Source organism: Heterodontus francisci, chromosome 46 (genome assembly GCF_036365525.1).
Source record: "Heterodontus francisci isolate sHetFra1 chromosome 46, sHetFra1.hap1, whole genome shotgun sequence".
In the NCBI taxonomy this organism is placed as follows: Eukaryota; Metazoa; Chordata; class Chondrichthyes; order Heterodontiformes; family Heterodontidae; genus Heterodontus; species Heterodontus francisci.
This window is the reverse complement of record NC_090416.1, coordinates 8,723,643-8,743,134: the sequence shown is the minus strand read 5'-3', so window position 1 is coordinate 8,743,134 and position 19,492 is coordinate 8,723,643. Positions and strand designations below refer to the sequence as shown.

Here is a 19,492-nt window from a genome sequence, read left to right as displayed (position 1 = left end):
GCCCTGTTGTGCCTGCATAGTCCTCCTTACTAACATTTGGAAGCTTGTGCCAAAATTAGAAGAGCTATCCCACAGACTGACATAGTCATACTTTACAGACTTTACAGCCATCACAATCCCCAGATATGTCCTGTCCCACTGGTAGGACAGACCCAGCAGAGGTGGTGACACCATGGTATACAGTTGGGAGGAAGTTGCCCTCGGAATCCTCAACATCAACTCCTGACCCTATGAAGTCTCATGGCATCAGGCTAAACATGGGCAAGGAAACCTCCTGCTAATTACCATCTACCGCCCTCCCTCAGCTGATGACTCAGTACTCTTCCATGTTGAACACCACTTGAAGGAAGCACTGAGGGTGGCAAGGGCACAGAATGTACTCTGGGTGGGGGACTTCAAATGTCCATTACCAAGAATGGCTCAGTAGCCCACTGCTGGCCGAGTCCTAAAGTACATAGTTGCTAGACTGGGTGTGCGACAGGAGGTACGGGGAAAACATACTTGACCTCAAATTCACAAATCTGCCTGCGACAGATGCATTGGTCCATGATAGTATTGGTAGGAGTGACCACCGCACAGTCCTTGTGGAGAGCAAGTTCAATCTTCACATTGACGATACTCACCATCGTGTTGTGTGGCACTACCACCATGCTAAATGGGATAGAATTCGATTAGATCTAGCAATGCAAAACTGGGCATCTGTGAGGCACTGTGGGCCATCAGCAGCAGCAGAATTGTACTCAACCACAATCTGTAGCCTCATGGCCCGGCATATCCCCCACTCTCCCATTACCATCAAGCCAGGAGACCAACCCTGGTTCAAAGAAGGATGCAGGAGGGCATGCCAGGAGCAGCACCAGGCATACCTCAAAATGAGGTGTCTACCCAGTGAAGCTACAACCCAGAACTGCTTGCGTGCCAAACAGCATAAGCAGCATGTGATAGACAGAACTGAGTGATCTCAGAACCAACGGATCAGATCTAAGCTCTGCAGTCCTGCCACATCCAGTGGTGAATGGTGCTGGACAATTAAACAACTAACTGGAGGCGGTGGCTCCATAAATATCCCTATCCTCAATGATGGGGGAGTCCAGCACATCAGTGCAAAAGATAAGCCTGAAGCATTTGCAGCAACTTTCAGCCAAAAGTGCCGAGTTGATGATCCATCTCAGCCTCCTCCTGAAGTCCCCAGCATCACAGATGCCAGACTTCAGCCAATTCGATTCACTCCACGTGATATCAAGAAATGACTGAAGGCACTGGATACTGCAAAGGCTATGGGCCCTGACAATATTCCGGCAATAGTACTGAAGACCTCTGCTCCAGAACTTGCCGTGCCCCTAGCTAAGCTGTTCCAGTACAGCTACAACACTGGCATCTACCCAGTAATGTGGAAAATTGCCCAGGTATATCCTGTACTCAAAAGGCAGGCCAAGACCAACCTGGCCAATTACTGCCCCATCAGCCTACTCTCAATCATCAGTAAAGTGATGGAAGGTGTCATCAACAGTGCTATCAAGCGGCACTTGCTTAAGAATTACCTGCTCAGTGATGCTCAGTTTGGGTTCCACCAGGGCCACTCAGCTCCTGACCTCATTACAGCCTTGGTTCAAACATGGACGAAAGAGCTGAACACAAGCGGTGAAGTGAGAGTGACTGCCCTTGACATCAAGGCAGCAATTGACCGAGTCTGGCATCAAGGAGCCCTAGCAAAACTGAGATCAATGAGAATCAGGGAGAAACTCTCCACTGGCTGGAGTCATACCTAGCGCAAAGGAAGATGGTTGTAGTTGTTGGAAGTCAATCATCTGAACTCCAGCATCACTGCAGGAGTTCCTCAGGGTAGTGTCCTAGGCCCAAACATCTTCAGCTGCTTCATCAGTGCCCTACGGGGATGATGGTTGATGATTGCACAATGTTCAGAACCATTCACGGTTCCTCAGATACTGAAGCAGTCCATTTAGAAATGTAGCAAGGCGTGGAAAATATATAGGCTTGGTCTGATAAGTGGCAAATATCATTCACGCCACACAAGTGTCAGGCAATGACCATCTCCAACAAGAGAGAATCCAACCATCTCCCCTTGACATTCAATGCCATTAAGACTACTCACTCCCCACTATCAACATCCTAGGGGCTACCATTGACCAGAAACTGAACTGGAGTAGCCATGTAAATACCGTGGCTACAAGAGCAGGTCAGAGGCTAGGAATCCTGCAGTGAGTGACTCACCTCCTGACTCCCCAAAGCCTGTCCACCATCTACAAGGCACAAGTCAGGAGTGTGATGGAATACTCTCCACTTGCCTGGATGGATGCAGCTCTATCAACACTTAAGAAGCTCGACACCATCCAGGATAAAGCAGCCTGCTTGATTGGCACCCCATCTACAAACATTCACTCTCTTCACCGCCGACACACAGTGGCAGCAGTGTGTACCATCTACAAGATGCACTGCAGCAACTCACCAAGGCTCCTTAGACAGCACCTTCCAAACTGGTGACCTCTACCACCTAGAAGGACAAGGGCAGCCAATAAATGGGAGCACCAACAGCTGCAAGTTCCCCTCCAAGTCACACACCAGCCTGACTTGGAACTATATCACTGTCGCTGGGTCAAAATCCTGGAACTCCCTTCCAAGCAGCACTATTTGTGTCCCGACCCCACATGGACTGCTGCAGCTCAAGAAGGCAGCTCACCACCACCTTCTCATGAGCAATTAGGGATGGGCAATAAATACTGGCCTTGCCAGTGACGCCCACATCCCATGATCGAATAAAAAAAAGGGCAGAGTTAAGGCAGGAAGTCAAAGTAGTAATATGGGAAATAAAGGTCAGAGAATGGCAGGAAGGGGGCAGTGAGAAAAAACCAAAGAACACACCAACAGTAAAGACTAGATGTTACAAAGATAACAAAAAGACAAAACTAAAGGCTCTGTATCTGAAAGAAAGTAGCATTCATAACAAAGTAGACGAACCGATAGCAAACGTTGAAGTAAATAAATATGACCTGATAGCCATTATAGTAACGTGGCTGCAGGATGACAAGGATTGGGTCCTGAATATTGAGGGGGTATATGACATTCAAGAAGAAGAGGAAGCTAGGTAAAGGTGGAGGGGTAGCACTCTTAATCAAGGATGGCATTGGTGCAATAGTTAGAGATGACCTTGGTTCAGGATGCAGAATCAGTTTGGGTGGAGATGGGGAATAGGAGGAGAAAGAAGTCACCAGTGGGAGTGGTCTACAGGCCCATTAACAGTAATCACAATATAGGATGAAGTATACAAGAAGAAATAGTGGGTGATTGTCATAAAGGGACGGGTGATTTTAATCTACATATAAACTGGAAAAATCAGATTGGAAATAGTAGCCTGCAGGAGAAGTTCATAGAATGCTTTCGAGATAATTTCTTAGAGCAGCATGTTCTGGAACCAACCAGAGAGCAGTTTATATTAGACTTGGTATTGTGACATGCGACAGGATAAATTAATTATTTCAGAGTAAAGGCAACTCTTGGTAACAGCGACCACAATATGATTTAATTTTACATCCAGTTTGAAAGAGAGAAGAGTGGGTCTAAGACTGGTATTTTAAACTTAAATAGGGGCAACTATGTGGGCATGAAAGCTGAGCCAGCTGAAGTGAACTGGGTTACTAGGCTAGCAGATAGAGCCTTAGAATCAATCATTAAGGAGGTTATAGCTGGGCGCTTAGAAAAACTCAAGGTAATCGGGAATAGTCAGCATGGTTTTGTGAAAGGGAAATTATGTTTAACCAATTTATTGGAGTTCTTTGAAGGAGTAACTTGCACTATGGCTAAAGGAGAGCCCGTTGACGTACTGTACTGGGTGTTCCAGAAGGCATTTGACAAGGTGTTACATAAAAGGTCTTTGCACCAAGTAGGAGCACATGGTGTACTTGGTAACATATTAGCATGGATAGAAAATTGGCTGGCTAGCAGAAAACAGAGTATGCACAAATAGATTCTTTCCTGGATGCAATGAGTGTAGTCCCGTGCGGTGAACAATGGCATGGTAGCAAAATTTGCAGATGACACAAAGATAGGTAGGAAAGTATGTTGTGAAGAGGGCATAAGGAGGTTGCAGACTGATATAGATAGATTGAGTGAGTGGGCAAAAATCTGGAGTATAATGTAGGAAAATGTGAAGTTGTTCACTTTGGCAGGATGAATAAAAAAGCAGAGTATTACTTAAATGGAGTACAACTGCAGAATTCAGAGGTGCAGAGAGATCTAGGAGATATAGAGCATGAGTCACAAAGAGTTAGTATGCAGGTACAGCAAGTAATAAAGAAGGCTAATAGAATGCTATCCTTTATTACGTGAGGAATTGAAAATAAAAGTAAGGATGTTATGCTTCAGTTAGACAGGGGATTAGTGAGACTGCATTTTGAATACTGTGTGCAGTTTTGATCTCCTTATTTAAGGAAGGATGTAAATGCGCTGGAAAAGGTCCCGAGGAGGTTTACTAGATTTGATACCTGGAATGAGCGGGTTGTCTCATTATCAAAGTTTGGAAAGACTGGGCTTGTTTTCACGAGTTTAGAAGAGTGAGGGGAGACTTGATTGAAGTTTATAAGATCCTGAACGGTCTTGATAAGGTGGATGTGGAAAGGATGTTGCCTCCTTTGGATGCATCCAGAACTAGGGGGAAAATTTTGAAAATTAGGGGTCGCCCTCTTAGGACAGAGATGACGAGAATTTTTGTCTCTCAGAGGGTTTTGCGACTTTGGAACTCTCTGCCTCAGAAGGTGGTGGAGGCAGGATCATTGAATATTTTTAAGGTGGGAGGTCGATAGATTCTCGTTGGGCAAGTGAACGGTTAGCGGGGATAGATGGGAGTGTGGAATTCAAAACACTCACAGATCAACCACAATCTTATTGCATGGTGGAGCAAGTTGGAAAGGCAAAATGGCCTACGTTTGCTCCTAATTTATATGTTCGTGTTTTCGTATGTATGTACCTGGGGCTGTTTCTCTGGACACAAGCAATAAGGAGGCTGTTTTATAGGAAAGGATTCCCCTACATCATGTATGGCTACGGTGGTACTTCCTGGTTTGTCTCTTCAGACTCTTTTAAATGCTCTGAGTAGCCTTGGCAGGTCTTCTCGGTTGTTTTGCATTTAAATGTGAAAGCGTAGTGTCTAATTGCCCTAACAATTCAGCATTAGCTAACCGGATAGTAGGAGGTTCAACTTGAAAATGTTGTCGTCCTCCTTCTGCCTCATGCTCACTATCCCTTTCATCCTTATCTGTCCCTAATACCTGACATGACATACCTGTGCTTGCTTATCCTCCTGCTGGTGATAATATTTTTAGCATATTGATATAACACAGCTGATTCTTTTTCTGGTGATCTGGGGGTGTCAATCAAATACTTTACCAATTCCTTTGACCACTTTATATGGACTAGTAAGCCTAGCTTTCAGTCGTTCACCCTGTAAAGGCAGGAGCACTAACCCCTCAGCCACTGGGTTGAAATGTTCTGGTCTTGGCATGCTTGTCTGCCCATTTCTTCATGGTTGTTTAGGAAGCTTTCAGGTGTTCCTGACCCACTCTGCAGGCTCTCGCAAGGTGCTCCCAGAACAGATACATAATTCAAAACCCTTTCTTTAATTAGTTTTAGAGAACCTATTACATCATGTCCATAAACGAAATCAAAAGGACTAAAACTGGTAGACTCATTGGGTGAATCTTTAGTGGAAAACTCAAGACAATTCTAGCCCTTTATCCTAATCGTGGGGATATTCATTACAGTATACCCCAATCATCGTTTTGCAAGTCTGATAGTCCCATTCTAAAATCCCTGTGTCTGTGGGTGGTATGCTGAGCACTTTAACTGTGTTATACCCAAACTACCCATAACTTCCTGAAAAATTGTAGACGTAAAATTGGAATCTTGATCCAACTGACTCTCAATCGGTAATCCATATCTAGTGAAGAACTGGGTTGACTTCCCTACCATTACCTTTGCAGAAATTATTCTCAAAGTAAAAATGTCGACCAACATGTGATTGGGTTTCTGGATCCCCAAAGGTCCTGCCAGAGGAAATTCATGAGCTATCATTAATATTTCCCGGGGTACATGGGCAGTACCACTATCTGTTGAACAACCATCCATTTTTTATCTGCAGGTCTGTGAGGAGGTCTCCACGTCCTCATCAGAATCCCATTTTTAACATAGTAGCTTTCCGGAACTCCCGTTGCCTCAGTTTCTGTCAGAGCCGATTGTGCCACTTTATTTAACTCTGGAATAAAAACAACAAATGCTGGGAATACTCAGCAGGTCTGGCAGCATCTGTAGAGAGAGAAGCAGAGTTAATGTTTCAGGTCAGTGACCCTTCATCAGAACTGGCAAATATTAGAAATGTGAAAGGTTATAAGCAAGTAAAGCAGGGGTGGGGCAAGAGATAACAAAGGAGAAGGTGTAGATAGGACAAGGTCACAGAATAGCCGACCAGAAGGTCATGGAGCAAAGGCAAACTATATGTTAATGGTGTGTTGAAAGACAAAGCATTAGTACAGAGAGGGTGTTAACGTACTGAATATTGAATAGCTGCAAGTACAAACATGAAAGAAAAACAGTGAGTAAGCAAACTGAACAAACTAAAATGAAATAAAATAAAATAAACACGCAAAAAAATCTAAAAAAGAAGAAAGCAGAAAAAAATAACTAAAAATAAAAGTAAAATGGGGGCCCCATCATGCTCTGAAGTTATTGAACGCAATGTTCAGTCCAGCAGGCGGTAGTGTGCCGAAGCGATAAATGAGATGCTGTTCCTCGAACTTGCGTTGATGTTCACTGGAACACTGCAGCAATCCCACAACAGATATGTGAGCATGAGAGCGGGGGTGGGGGGTGGGGTGGGGGGAGGGGGAGGGTGTGTTGAAATGGCCAGCAACTGGAAGCTCGGGGTCATGCATTCGGCTGAGCAGAGGTGTTCTGCAAAGAGGTCACCCAATCTGTGTTTGGTCTCCCCAATGTAGAGGAGACCACATTGTGAGCAGCGAATACTGTATACTACATTGAAAGAAGCACAAGTAAATCGCTGCTTCACCTGAAAGGAGTGTTTGGGGCCTGGGATAATGAGGAGAGAGGAGGTAAATGGGCAGGTATTATGCCTCCTGCGATTGCAGGGGAAGGTGCTGTGAGAAGGGGACGAGGTGGTGGTGGTAATGGAGGAGTGGACGAGAGTGTCGCATGCTGAGAGGGGAAGGGATGGGAAGATGCGTTTGGTAGTGGCATCACGCTGGAGGTGGCGGAAATGGTGGAGGATGTTCCTTTGGATATGGAGGCTGATCGGGTGGAATGTGGGGACAAATGTTCCATGACCTTCTGGCCAGCTATTCTGTGATCTTGTCCTATCTAGAACCTTCTCCTTTGTTATCTCTTGCCCCACCACCGCTTTACTTGCTTATAACCTTTCACATCTCTAATATTTGCCAGTTCTGAAGAAGGGTCACTGACCTGAAACGTTAACTCTGCTTCTCTCTCCACAGATGCTGCCAGACCTGCTGAGTATTTCCAGCATTTCTTGTTTTTATTTCAGATTTCCAGCATCTGCAGTATTTTGCTTTTATTTTAGTGTTATTTAGCTTGCTGAGCCTTAATCAGAGAAGACTTACTGAACATCTCCTTCAGATTATCCAAATGCCCAAAGAAAGTTTCAGATATTCGATGCACTGGCTGTGGTGACAATTTTACCTCCAACAATGGAACTTGTTTAGTCATTGTTCGGGTCACTACACCTAATGGAAAAATACCTGGAACCTTTTTCTGCAACTGTTCTGTCTCTTTTACTTCACTTGATCTTCCGTGACGACTGGAGAAGCTACTACCTTCGTTCTGGCCAAATCATTCCCCAGGACGGGTGTACATTCCCTGCTGATAGCATTCACTTGGGTTTTAGTGCCCTCTCTGGTGAAAGCACTTTGCCTTTCCCCAACAAAATAGTTTGGGTTGCTCCTGTGTCCCTAGGTATAACCATAGGTTTACCTGCCTCACTTGAGGGATGAGGAGTTACTTTTCCTTTTGACAAGAATTCCCTATAACTCTCAGGCATCTTATTCATGTCCCCAGCACTCACAGCGGGTTTTGTACTTAGCCCTTACAGATACAGTCAGAGCTACAGTCTGACCCGTTGTATTCTCGGCCAGGGCCTCTTTGTCTGCATTGTCCTTGTGTGTATCCCAATAAGTCCCATGGGCTTACCTCACAACTTCCAGAATTCTGCACGAAGGCATCCCACCTTGTGGCAGTCATAATACTTAGGCTTTCAGACCTCACTTCCACCCTTAGTGTCTTCCTTTCTGGCCTGAGGAGGGGACCCTGGGCATTACCAGCTGTCCCTTCTTGTCCCCAGCTACTTGCATTCCTTTCACTGTCCCACCTTCTATCCTTCTCGGTTTGAAGGGGTGACGGGCAAAGTGATGGACGAGCTCGTACTCATCAGCAATTTCTGCTGCCGGTCTGGCAGTTGAAACCTACTGGTTCTGTATATGCGTTCTTACTAATGGAGGGAGTGAATTTTTAAATTATTCCAGGAGAATTATTTCCCTAACGTCCTCATACATGGCCTCTCCCTTTAGTGGCCGCATCGAACGAGCAAAATTAATTTGTTTCACCCTCTCAAATTGTATATAAGTCTGCCCAGATTGTCTCCGGATGTTCCGAAATTTCTACTGGTAAGCATCAGGTATGAACTCATAAGCAGCGAGAATAACCATTTTTACCATCTCATAATCTGCAGAAGCCTCCTCAGAAAGCAAGGCACAAACTTCATGAGCTCTGCCCATCAACCTACTTTGCATAAGCAGTGTCCTGGTTCCTTTGGCCACTTCATCTGCTTGACTATCTTTTCAAAAGAAATGAAAAATGCCTCTATGTCCCTTTCCTCAAACTTCGGAAGGGCTTGTACAAATTTAAAGATCTCTCAACTGTTTCCTGGGTTGGAGTTAGATCTTTCCTCACCATAATTTTCCCTGCAGTCAAGGCCAGTCTTTTGTCTTAGTTCCAGGTTTTGTTTTTTGATTCGAATTTCCTTCCTTCTCTTTCTCTTTGAAATTCTCTCTCTCTTTCCCTTTCCTCTCTTCAAATTCAAGTATCTTCATTGTCAACTCTCTTTCCTGTTCAGCTCAAGTTTTTTCATTTCCTTTTCCTTTTCATGTTCAAGCTGCTTCATATGTAACTGAATCCAACTAATTCAATTGAACTACCATCTGGACTGCCCACATCTTGCAACTGCAAATGCTGTGCTATTACTTCAATTATGTGTGTTTTTTACCGACTGATTTTAAATCTAACTCCAATTTTGCTGACAATGCTATTAGCCTAAACTTGGTTAAGATTTTCCAAATCACTCCAGGATAAGTCTTCATTCTCCAGAAAGGTTGTAGCAACTGACAAATCCATTCTCTGATGTAAACTTTTCCTTTTGCTCATTTCAATTATTATTTCTCCAATTACAATTACACATCGTTGATTTCGGGTTATCCCACACAGAACCCCCAATTATCTGTTACAAGCGAGGAGGGGTGCACTGTTTCTTTTCCAATTTCACTTCTCCACAGTTCACAACATATATTTAAATGTTTGCCCAGTCACCGATGTGGTCAATCATATACTCTGCTCTTTATCCCAGAACAAGATCCACCAACCAGGTTTCTTTAATAAACAACAAAATTATCAGGTTTATTCTAAAAACAAGATTATCCAGTAACAAAGTGTTAACACACAGATTGAAATATGAAAGTACCCTTTTTAAATACCTCAACACACACTCATGCACACACTGGTTAACAGAAAAAAGGAAATTTTCTCTGCAGAGACTTTTGTTTTAAAAAAAAGGCAAAATAATATGTTGGCCAAATATTAGTTAATTCTTGAAGAAAACGGATGAGATAAGTTATGTCCAAAAATCGCGTATAGTCTAGCATCCAAGAACACGTAGAGGGGTCACTGGGATCTTTTCTGGAGCAGTTCTTTTCAGCCGACATCAAGAATTAATCTGGCAGGTTGTTCCAGCTTCTCAGGAGAAATGTGAAATCAGGGGCGTAGCTCTCACACACGCTGAACTCTCAGGGCTTTTCAGAGAATTTAACAAAGAGGTGAGCTGGCTTTTTCTCCCTTGGCAGGCTGTGATCCACCTAACTCAAAATAGTCCACACCCCAACCATAAAGTTAAAACAATATCCCCAAAGCGAAACCTCCTGACCATCATAAATCTTGACATGACACTTCTCTGTAAACACTTCCCCCAACCCATCAAAGTTTCTGTTGCTTATTGCTTTCAATGCATGTGACTTCCAGTCAAGGTTATTTTCAAACAAAACCTCGCAGTAACCCTTGGAAAAACACATGCATGGAATCTTTTCAGTTTGAAAACACCAGTCCTCAAACAAAAGGGGGCACTTTCATGACAATATGTTCTTAAATCGTCGCAATGCCCTAAGAGTCGAAAACTCCTGCACCATGCTTCAAGCCAGGCATTGATCTTCCTATCAGGCTATCTTCCTATCTCTGCTCTCGCTAGCACGTGGCACGGGAAGTAATCCAGAAATTACTACCTTCAAGGTCTTACTCTTTAACCTCCTCCCTAGCTCCTGAAAATTTGATTGCAGGACCTCAATAGCTGCCCTTGCTATGTTGTTGGTACGACAACCTCTGGCTCACTCCTGCATCCCTGCAGAATATCTTGCCTTTCCACGATGTCCTTTACCCTGGTTCCAAGGAGGCAACATATCATGCGGGATTCATGATGATGGATGAGATATGCCTATTGGTCCACCTGACTATGGCATCTCCTATAGCAACTGCATTTCTACACTTTTCAGTTCCCTCCTGTACAGTCACTTGCCCATTGGTGCCATGGTCTGGGTTGCACTCCCTCAGGGTATTGTCACTCCCAGCCATTTCCAATGCTGAGTACCTGTTTGAGAGTGGCACACACTCGGAAAACTCCTGCACCTCCTCTCCCTTTCTAGTATTTTGGATGCCCACTCAGGTTGTATCCTGAACTCTTACTGTCCTGGAAAGCATGATCCAGGAAAGTCTCCTCCTCCCTGATGCTCCACAGTGACTCCAGCTTCCCTTCAAGCTCGGAAATCCTTAGCTGGAGCCATTTCTTACACATTTGGTCGCCCAAGACACATGAAGTATCCTGAAGTTCCCACATGGTGCAGGAATTGTAAGCAACAGATAGCAGTGTCCATCCATAATCTAAAGAATTGTTATTCTCTCTTGTAGAATCTCCTTTACCTTGGTTAAACTATTAATTTTAATGAATGCCTCTAAACCTGCTGTGTGCTAATAATCTTATTAATTCACTCACTCTTAAACTCGGCCTGATTGAGGTTATTAAATTCCCAGCTCCCAATTTCAAAAGCGTCCTAGTTTTGAGAGAGCCAACCAATCACTTATCTGGTTTCCTGTGATGTTAATCCTTGATTTTCTTTCTTGGTTTCCTCTCACAGTATTTGCTCTCTCCTCTCTCTCTCTCTCTGCTGCTGCTTTATCCACACTCTGCTCTCGAACATTTACCTCTTTAAACTGAAGAGTTGGGATGCCTAGGTCCTCTTGCAGTTCAACAAGAACATGCTTGATGGATCAATGTAACTTGAAGGGGACAAGATACGGGCAGCAAGTTTGTTAATGTTGTGAATGAGAGGTCTGCCAGGAGAGTAGTCGAGTCTCGCAATGACAAGAGCAGGGATGAGAGTTTCAGCAGCAAGTGGGATGAGGTGTGAATGGAGGATTTTGGTGTTACAGACGTAGGTGATAATTGCGACGTGAGTATGAGTTCCTGAGGGTCATCTTGGGGACCAATGGCAAGTTAAGGTTGCAAACATTATGGGTCTGACTGAGTAAAAGGCAAGTGAGGGAAATGGAATTCATGACAAGCCTGCAGAGTTTGTTCAATAGATGTTTGCGGTGTCGGACTCTAAATGTTTAACTGGAGGAAACGTTGGCTCGTCGAATACTAGATGTCATTGAAGCAGCCTGAAAGGTCAGTGGCAGAGTCTCGATTGGTGGTATAGCCAGCATACATGTGTAATCTGACCCCACGTGTTCTGATAATGTCTACAAGGTGCAGTATGTAGATGAGGAAGAAGAAGTGGAGGATAACTGCAGAACCTTGGAGACTCCAAATAAAACAGCAGGCTATTATTGAGCAGGAAAGATTAGAAGCAGGTGAGGACAGTGCCACTGAGCTGGACAATGGCTCAGAGACATGGAAAGGAGGATGCTTTTGATCAACTATGTTAGAGGCTGCAGAGAGACTGAGATGGTCTTGTGAAGGGATTTGGAGAAGGAAGGGAGGTTTGAGATTGGGTTGTAGTTTGTAAGAACAGCAGGAATGAAGGTTAACTATAGATGAAGGGCCGACAACAGTGTTTTGAAAGGGAGGGATCAGAAGCTGTGATCACCTAATATGGGGGAACGGAACAGACACTGCATGGTTAGTTGACAAGTGGAAATACGTCCAATGTAGGAAGAGGTGGATTTTATAAACACAGAGAGTTTGAATAGAGATTGAGGGAGGTAAGAGAGATATTGCCAAAAATATTCAGTTCATCTTCAGTCGAGGGGATACCAGGATTGGTGTCCTTTGGTGGGCAAGTGAATGTAGGTTTCAACAGAAGCAGGTGAACATATGGTCTCAATATTCGTGGAAGAGTATTCCCTGAGCTCCTCGCACTTGCTGTTGGAGGTGAGGGGTGAGGGGCTAGGGGATAGATATCTAAGAAGACTGTTGCTGGTGAAGAGGGGATGCGGGGTTAGCTTTGCATTCCTGAATGACCCCAGAGATAATGGATGCTCAGGCTAAAGTGAGACCCAATTAATGTAGTCCAGCATGATCCAATTGTGCACTAGATATGCTCCAGTATCCGTCCATCAGGCGTGTGGTAGAAAATCTGGGGCCATACCAGGAGATTCTATCAAGGATGGAGAGAGTAGTGGTGCCAGTAATGACCGGATCTTTCCCAAACATTCGATTCCATTTTGGTCTGTTTTCTAAGGAACCTTTTTTCTACAATTTTAAACCTTTTTAAACTATGAGTTTGTTCTGGAAAAAATATATAGTTCACACGTGATCATCCAAACATGAATTGTTATGTGTGCTGGAACATTCTAGACTGAGGTGGTTCTAAATCTGTGGAACATGCTATTTCATATTTTCACTCTTTTATTGAAAATTCATTTGCGATTGTTTTGGTTGTGTACAGTTGCTCCAACTACACAAATTTAAATTAACATTTAAATATTTCATGTTATACACATATTTCTTTCCAAATTCTTTATCTTTCATTTACCCATATTAAAATTCACCTGCAGCATTTTGGGCAATTTGCCCAATTATTCAAATTCATGCAGATAATCAATGTTCTATTTGATGGTCACTTGTGCACAACGGTTTCAAGAATACATAAGACAGTTCCTTATAAAGCTATAAGTCCTGCTCCTGGTCAATGTTAATCATTTTTTGTTGGCATAATTTCCCATTCAGTGTGCACAAAAATTTCAACCCATTCTTCAGCTCCTCTCTGAATTTCTTCTGTGTCAGTCCATAGATACAAGTGTTTGTGCAAGAACTGAGAAGTTGCAGCATAAACCCAACTTGTTGGGTGATATATATTGGGTTACTCAGATATTTGTCTGTATAATAATAGTTTATAACTGGCCAGTTTACGGAATGCACAACATACGTCATCCACAATAGTATGAAATTGGCAGAGATACTGAAAAGCAAAATCATGGATTTTCTTCGATTCTTCACCTCTGGATCATTCTGATTTTCACTGTTGCTCCGGAGGCCCCTGCGAACTCTATTTGCTGCTATAATATGTCTGATGGTCAGAGCATTGAACAACAGAATTAGGAGCATTGGTGATAATGGGGTTATAATGCTGTCAATCCACTCGTATGCCTTCCACAGGGGGGAGGTGAAATAATCAGCTGTCGGAACACAATGCCATGGCACGTTGTCAATGTGAAAAGCAGGTTCCATTAAATAATAAAAAGGAACGCTCCTCACACAGCTAAACACACACACGATCGCAATAATCAAGGTCGCTCTTCTCTCAGTGCAATATTTTGCTTGTAGCTTCTGACAGCAAATTGCTACAAAGCGATCGAATGTGAAGGCGACAGTAAACCAGACGGAACAATCCACAACTACAATATACGCGACAAGGTTTACAATACACACAGGAGTCAGAAAGAGGAAACTTATTGGAAAATACATGCTATTAATCCGGTGTAATATCACATCGATGATAACCACCAATAGATCCGCCGCGGCCATTCCCACTAGGTAGCGAGTGATACATTTGGAGAGACCGCACTTTCCTCGGGACAGGATCACAATCGCCACCAAGTTCACTGGAAGAAACAGAAACACTAATATTTACATCAAAGTTGTTACAAGACATTTTCTTTTAAACAAGAACATCTAAAATCGATTAAGAATGCATTGGAATTTTATTTTCCATTTCTGAATTCAATTTAATTGATATAAGCACATGTGGTAGATGTGGAAAATGGATGTCCAAGATGATATGCAAATAAAATTACTATGATCAGATCGAGACAAAGGTGCTGATGTGCAATGTAACTATGGTATTATTGGTGAAGGCGGGTGTCTAAAACACCCTTTATCAGTCCCAATGTTTCTAATTCAGAATACCTTTCAATTAGCTCCATGATGTGTTATGTGCAACATGGAGTTCAAGTTCCCACACTGTTAGATTATGGTCTGGGGATATTGGCCAGGATTATATGAGTCCTGTGGTGTTCCCGACAGCAACACCAGAAGAGGCATAACGTCAGCTTCCGCCATTTTCCCCACATCCCACACAATTCTGCATGTTAATGAACAGTGCAGCAATGGGCACAGGAGACACGTGTGATCATACGGTGGGGACGGCCTTTCATTGGTGGAATCTGCCGTCACTGGCTCAAGCACCATGATTTCCACAGCTATAACACATTTTGTGTTTCATGTCAAAACGAGCAGCTTGTGTGTTATCTAAGTGTCTTTAGAGTTTCCAAATTAACTTGTCCATTACTGGTAACTGCTCTTTTCTTCTTTAATTTTTGAAACGCAGCACAAATTCCCCATCATTTGTTTTCACCGCAGCAAGAGCTAAGGCAATATCAGGCAGCAGGCAGCGTCCCTGCCCACCATTCAGTGATACCTCTTGCAGGTTCTTCACCAGACCGTCAGGGAAAGGCAGGAGGTCCTCTTCCCTGCCGATGGAGCTGGAAGGCCATCCTGTCTGACCAAGGCAGCCTGGATGGAGGTAGCAGAGGAGGTTTTGAACCGAGGGGGGGATGCGGTGAATCTGGGTGCAGTGTCACAGACGGATCAATGACTGGCTCAGATTGGCGAAGGTAAGTGGTCTTGGGGAAACTGTTCCATTGTTTTTCTTCCGGGCTCCATGTCTTTAAGGCAGAGAGCAAACAACTCATGCAGTGGAATGCATGAGCAGCCTTGGTGTCATACACGTTCTGATGGTGGGATGAAGAAGCTGGACCTCCCTATGGGTGCCCCTTCCCCTCATGCAGGTGCCACCATGCACACAGATGGAAGCTGACCGCGTGCCAGCTGCCCCAGGGCCTTCCTCTGAGGATGCCCCCAGGGTAAGCGGCGTCCCCCCGTAACGCCCGACCATGTGACATTGACCCCCTTACCTCCAGCAGGTGAACACATGAGGGATATTCACGCACCATTGCTGCAGACCCACAGTAGGACTGGACCTTCAAGGCCCCGTTCCTCCGGAGGACACTGTCATCCACAGCAACAGGGCAGTTCAGTGAGCAGACTGCCTCCACCTCAGCTGCTAATGTCGGGGTGGCATCTAGACGTAGTGGTAGAACACAGAGCAATAATCTCTTCTGAGCACGAAAGTCAAACGGGTGCTATAAATCTTGCGCACATGTTGCAGAAGTTTAAATAGATCTTTATTCACTTTTATTTTCATGCACTCTTGTAAATTGTTTGCTTTGTTTCTTTATGAAGTGGCTTAATGTTGGCTGGACCATTCAAATATGAGGTTTTCCCTGATGTCACTTGCTCATCTCCTTATATCTATAATAGCATCATTGGCATTGTGGTACTCCTCCGCACCCTCTTCATACTCATCTTCATCTGAGGAGGACTAGTGTTCCTCATGTTTCTCCAGCTGCAGAATGTTGCCACATCTAATTGCCAGATTGTGTAATGCACAGCAGACAATGATTATTCGTGAGGCTCTCTGTGGTGCTGAAGAGTCGCTCCAGACCGGTCAAGGCAGTGGAAGCATATTTTCAGCATGCTAATGGTACGTTCAGTGATGACTCTGGTGGATACATGAACAGCATTGTATCTCTCCAACTGCACTTCAGAAATTCTGTACAGGCATCATTAACCATGTACAAAGCGGGTAACCCTTGTCATCCTGGATCCAGCTGTCTACTTTACCTGGTTCCTCAAAAACACCTGGCAGCTGCGAGTTCCTCAAAATGTCTGAGCTTCCTGAGAAACGGGTACAATCGTGCATTCTCCTTCTGTGGTGGCACACCATTTGTACATTCAAAACGTGGAAGCCTTTCCCATTCAGAAATGCAGCAGGCTGGTCCCAGGGAGCTCTAATGGCCACATGAATGCAGTCAATCACCCCTTGCACTCTCGGGAAACCAACGATGGCGCCGAGGGCCGCAGACTTTTGCTGCCTGGCTTTCCTCGCCTGCAGGTAAGTCGATGAAATTATTTGCAGTACGAAATAGGGCAATGGTCACCTCTTTGATGCAAACTGTGATGCTCCACATATGTCGCCCGTTGATCCCTTTAAGACAGAGCTAGCAAAAAAACATGAGTGCAGCGGTCGCCTTGAGGGCAACTGGCATGGGATTCCCACTAAACCCAAGCAGTTGCAGGTCTTGCTGCAGGATCCTACCAATTTCTGTGAGCATGGGAAAAAGAGCTGAACTCAAGAGGTGAGGTGAGAGTGACTGCCCTTGACATCAAGGCAGCATTTGACCGAGTATGGCATCAAGGAGCCCTCGCAAAACTGAGGTCAATGGGAATCAGGGAGAAAACCCTCCGCTGGCTGGAGTCATACCTAGCACAAAGGAAGATGGTTGTGGCTGTTGGAGGTCAATCATCTGAGCTCCAGGACATCACTGCAGGAGTTCCTCAGGGTGGTGTCCTGGGCCCAACCATCTTCAGCTGCTTCATCAATGACCTTCCTTCAGTCATAAGGTCAGAAGTGAGGATGGTCGCTGCTGATTGCACAATGTTCAACACCATTTGTGACTCCTCAGATACTGAAGCAGTCTGTGTAGAAATGCAGCAAGACCTGGACAACATCTAGGCTTGGGCTGATAAGTGGCGAGTAACATTTGCGCCACACAGGTGCCAGGCAATGACCATCTCCAACAAGAGAGAATCGAACCATCTCCTCTTGACATTCAACAGCATTACCATCGCTGAATCCCCCACTATCAACATCCTAGGGGCTACCATTGACCAGAAACTGAACTGGAGTAGCCATATAAATACCATGGCAACAAGAGCAGGTCAGAGGCTAGGAATCCTGAGGCGAGTAACACACCCCCTGACTCCCCAAAGCCTGTCCACCATCTACAAGTCACAAGTCAGGAGTGTGATGGAATATTCTCCACTTGCCTGGATGGGTGCAGCTCCAGCAACACTCAAGAAGCTGGACACCATCCAGGACAAAGCGGCCCGCTTGATTGGCACTCCATCTACAAACATTCACTCCCTCCACCACCGACGCACAGTGGCAGCAGTGTGTACCATCTACAAGATGCACTGCAGCTACTCACCAAGGCTCCTTAGACAGCAACTTCCAAACCCGTGACCTCTACCAACTAGAAGGACAAGGGCAGCAAATACATGGGAACACCACCACCTGCAAGTTCCCCTCCAATTCACACACCATCCAGACTTGGAACTTTTTCGCCGTTCCTTCACTGTCGCTGGGTCAAAATCCCTTCCTAACAGCACTGGGTGTACCTATCCCACGTGGACTGCAGAGGTTGAAGAAGGCAGCTCACCACCACCTTCTCAAGGGCAATTAGGGATGGGCAATAAATGCTGGCCTGGCCAGTGATGCCCACATCCCATGAATGAATAAAAAATAAAAATTCACATGACAACTTGAGGCATCTCAAGCATTGCCTGCCTGGTATTTGAAGGTCCTGATCCAGAGGATGCGATGGCATGCCAGTACCCATCTTCGATAATGCCATTGCTGGATGGTATCATTGGGAGCATCCTCACCTTCTTGTTCTGCCTGCTGCTGGCATTCAGGCCTGCCTAAACTAAAACCTTCTGCACTTCCGGGGTCCGTATCCCTCTATTCCCATCCTATTCATGTATTTGTCAAGATGCCACTTAAACGTTGCTATCGTACCTGCTTCCACCACCTCCCCCGGCAACAAGTTCCAGGCACTCACCACCCTCTGTGTAAAAATACTTGCCTCGCACATCCCCTCTAAACTTTGCCCCTCACACCTTAAATCTATGCCCCCTTGTAACTGACTCGTCCACCCTGGGAAAAAGCTTCTGACTATCCACTCTGTCCATGCCACTCATAACTTTGTAAACCTCTATCATGTCTCCCCTCCACCTCCGTCGTTCCAGTAAAAATAATCCGAGTTTATCCAACCTCTCCTCATAGCTAATACCCTCCAGACCAGGCAACATTCTGGTAAACCTCTTCTGTACCCTCTCCAAAGCCTCCACGTCCTTCTGGTAGTGTGGCGACCAGAATGGGACGCAATATTCCAAGTGCAGGAATCCCCTGTGGCTATCCCCCTCTCTAACAAGTATACCGTTTTGGATACTGTTAGGGGGGATGGCCTATCAGGGGAAAACAACAGCAGCAGCCAGAACAGTGGCACCATGGCTGGCTCTGTTGTTCAGCAGGGAGGGACAAAGTGCAGAAGAGCAATAGTTATAGGAGACTGTATAGTCAGGGGCACAGTTAGGCACTTCTGTGGACGTGAAAGAGACTCCATGAGATGAAATGAAAAGTAAAAACTTCAGCATCATTACAATCTCGACAGATTGCTAACATAGAATGTTGATGGTGTACGAATGCAAAAATTAGAACTTTGGCTATCAGCTCATGCCTTTGACTAGTTTGGGCCCAGATTCTAGTTCAGACTAGATGGTATGTTGCCTCTCTGGTGCCAGGGTCAAGGATGTCTCTGAATGGACAGGGGGCAATCTGAAGGGGGAGGGTGAAAAGCCAGAGGTTGTGGTACACATCGGTACCAATGACATAGGCAGGAAGAGTGACGAGGTCCTGCAGGGGGACGTTAGGGAGTTAGGTAGAAAGTTAAAAGACAGGACCTCTCGGGTTGTAATCTCGGGATTACCCCCTGTGCCACGTGCCAGTGAGGCTAGAAATAGGAAGATAGTGCAGCTAAACACGTGGCTGAACAGCTGGTGTAGAAGGGAGGG

General features: G+C 44.9%; 1 protein-coding gene across 1 annotated transcript; it reads right to left on the bottom strand.

Moving 5' to 3' along the window:
- Nucleotides 1-13,465: 13,465 nt before the first annotated feature.
- On the bottom strand, nt 13,466-18,289 carry LOC137356853 (probable G-protein coupled receptor 139). Its single transcript, XM_068022693.1, has 3 exons — nt 18,203-18,289; nt 16,697-16,745; nt 13,466-14,400 (listed from the first exon to the last, which is right to left on the bottom strand). The coding sequence occupies exons 1-3, from the start codon at nt 18,287-18,289 to the stop codon at nt 13,466-13,468; spliced, it is 1,071 nt and encodes a 356-aa protein (XP_067878794.1).
- Nucleotides 18,290-19,492: the final 1,203 nt, after the last annotated feature.

Coding starts and splice junctions, on each gene's coding strand:
- LOC137356853 (XM_068022693.1), bottom strand. CDS start 18,289: ATGATACCATCCAGCAATGGCATTATCGAAGATGGGTACTGGCATGCC. Junction 16,746..18,202: donor GACCTTCAAATACCAGGCAG/GCAATGCTTGAG, acceptor ACTTACCTGCAG/GCGAGGAAAGCCAGGCAGCA. Junction 14,401..16,696: donor GGCCCTCGGCGCCATCGTTG/GTTTCCCGAGAG, acceptor TGTTTCTTCCAG/TGAACTTGGTGGCGATTGTG.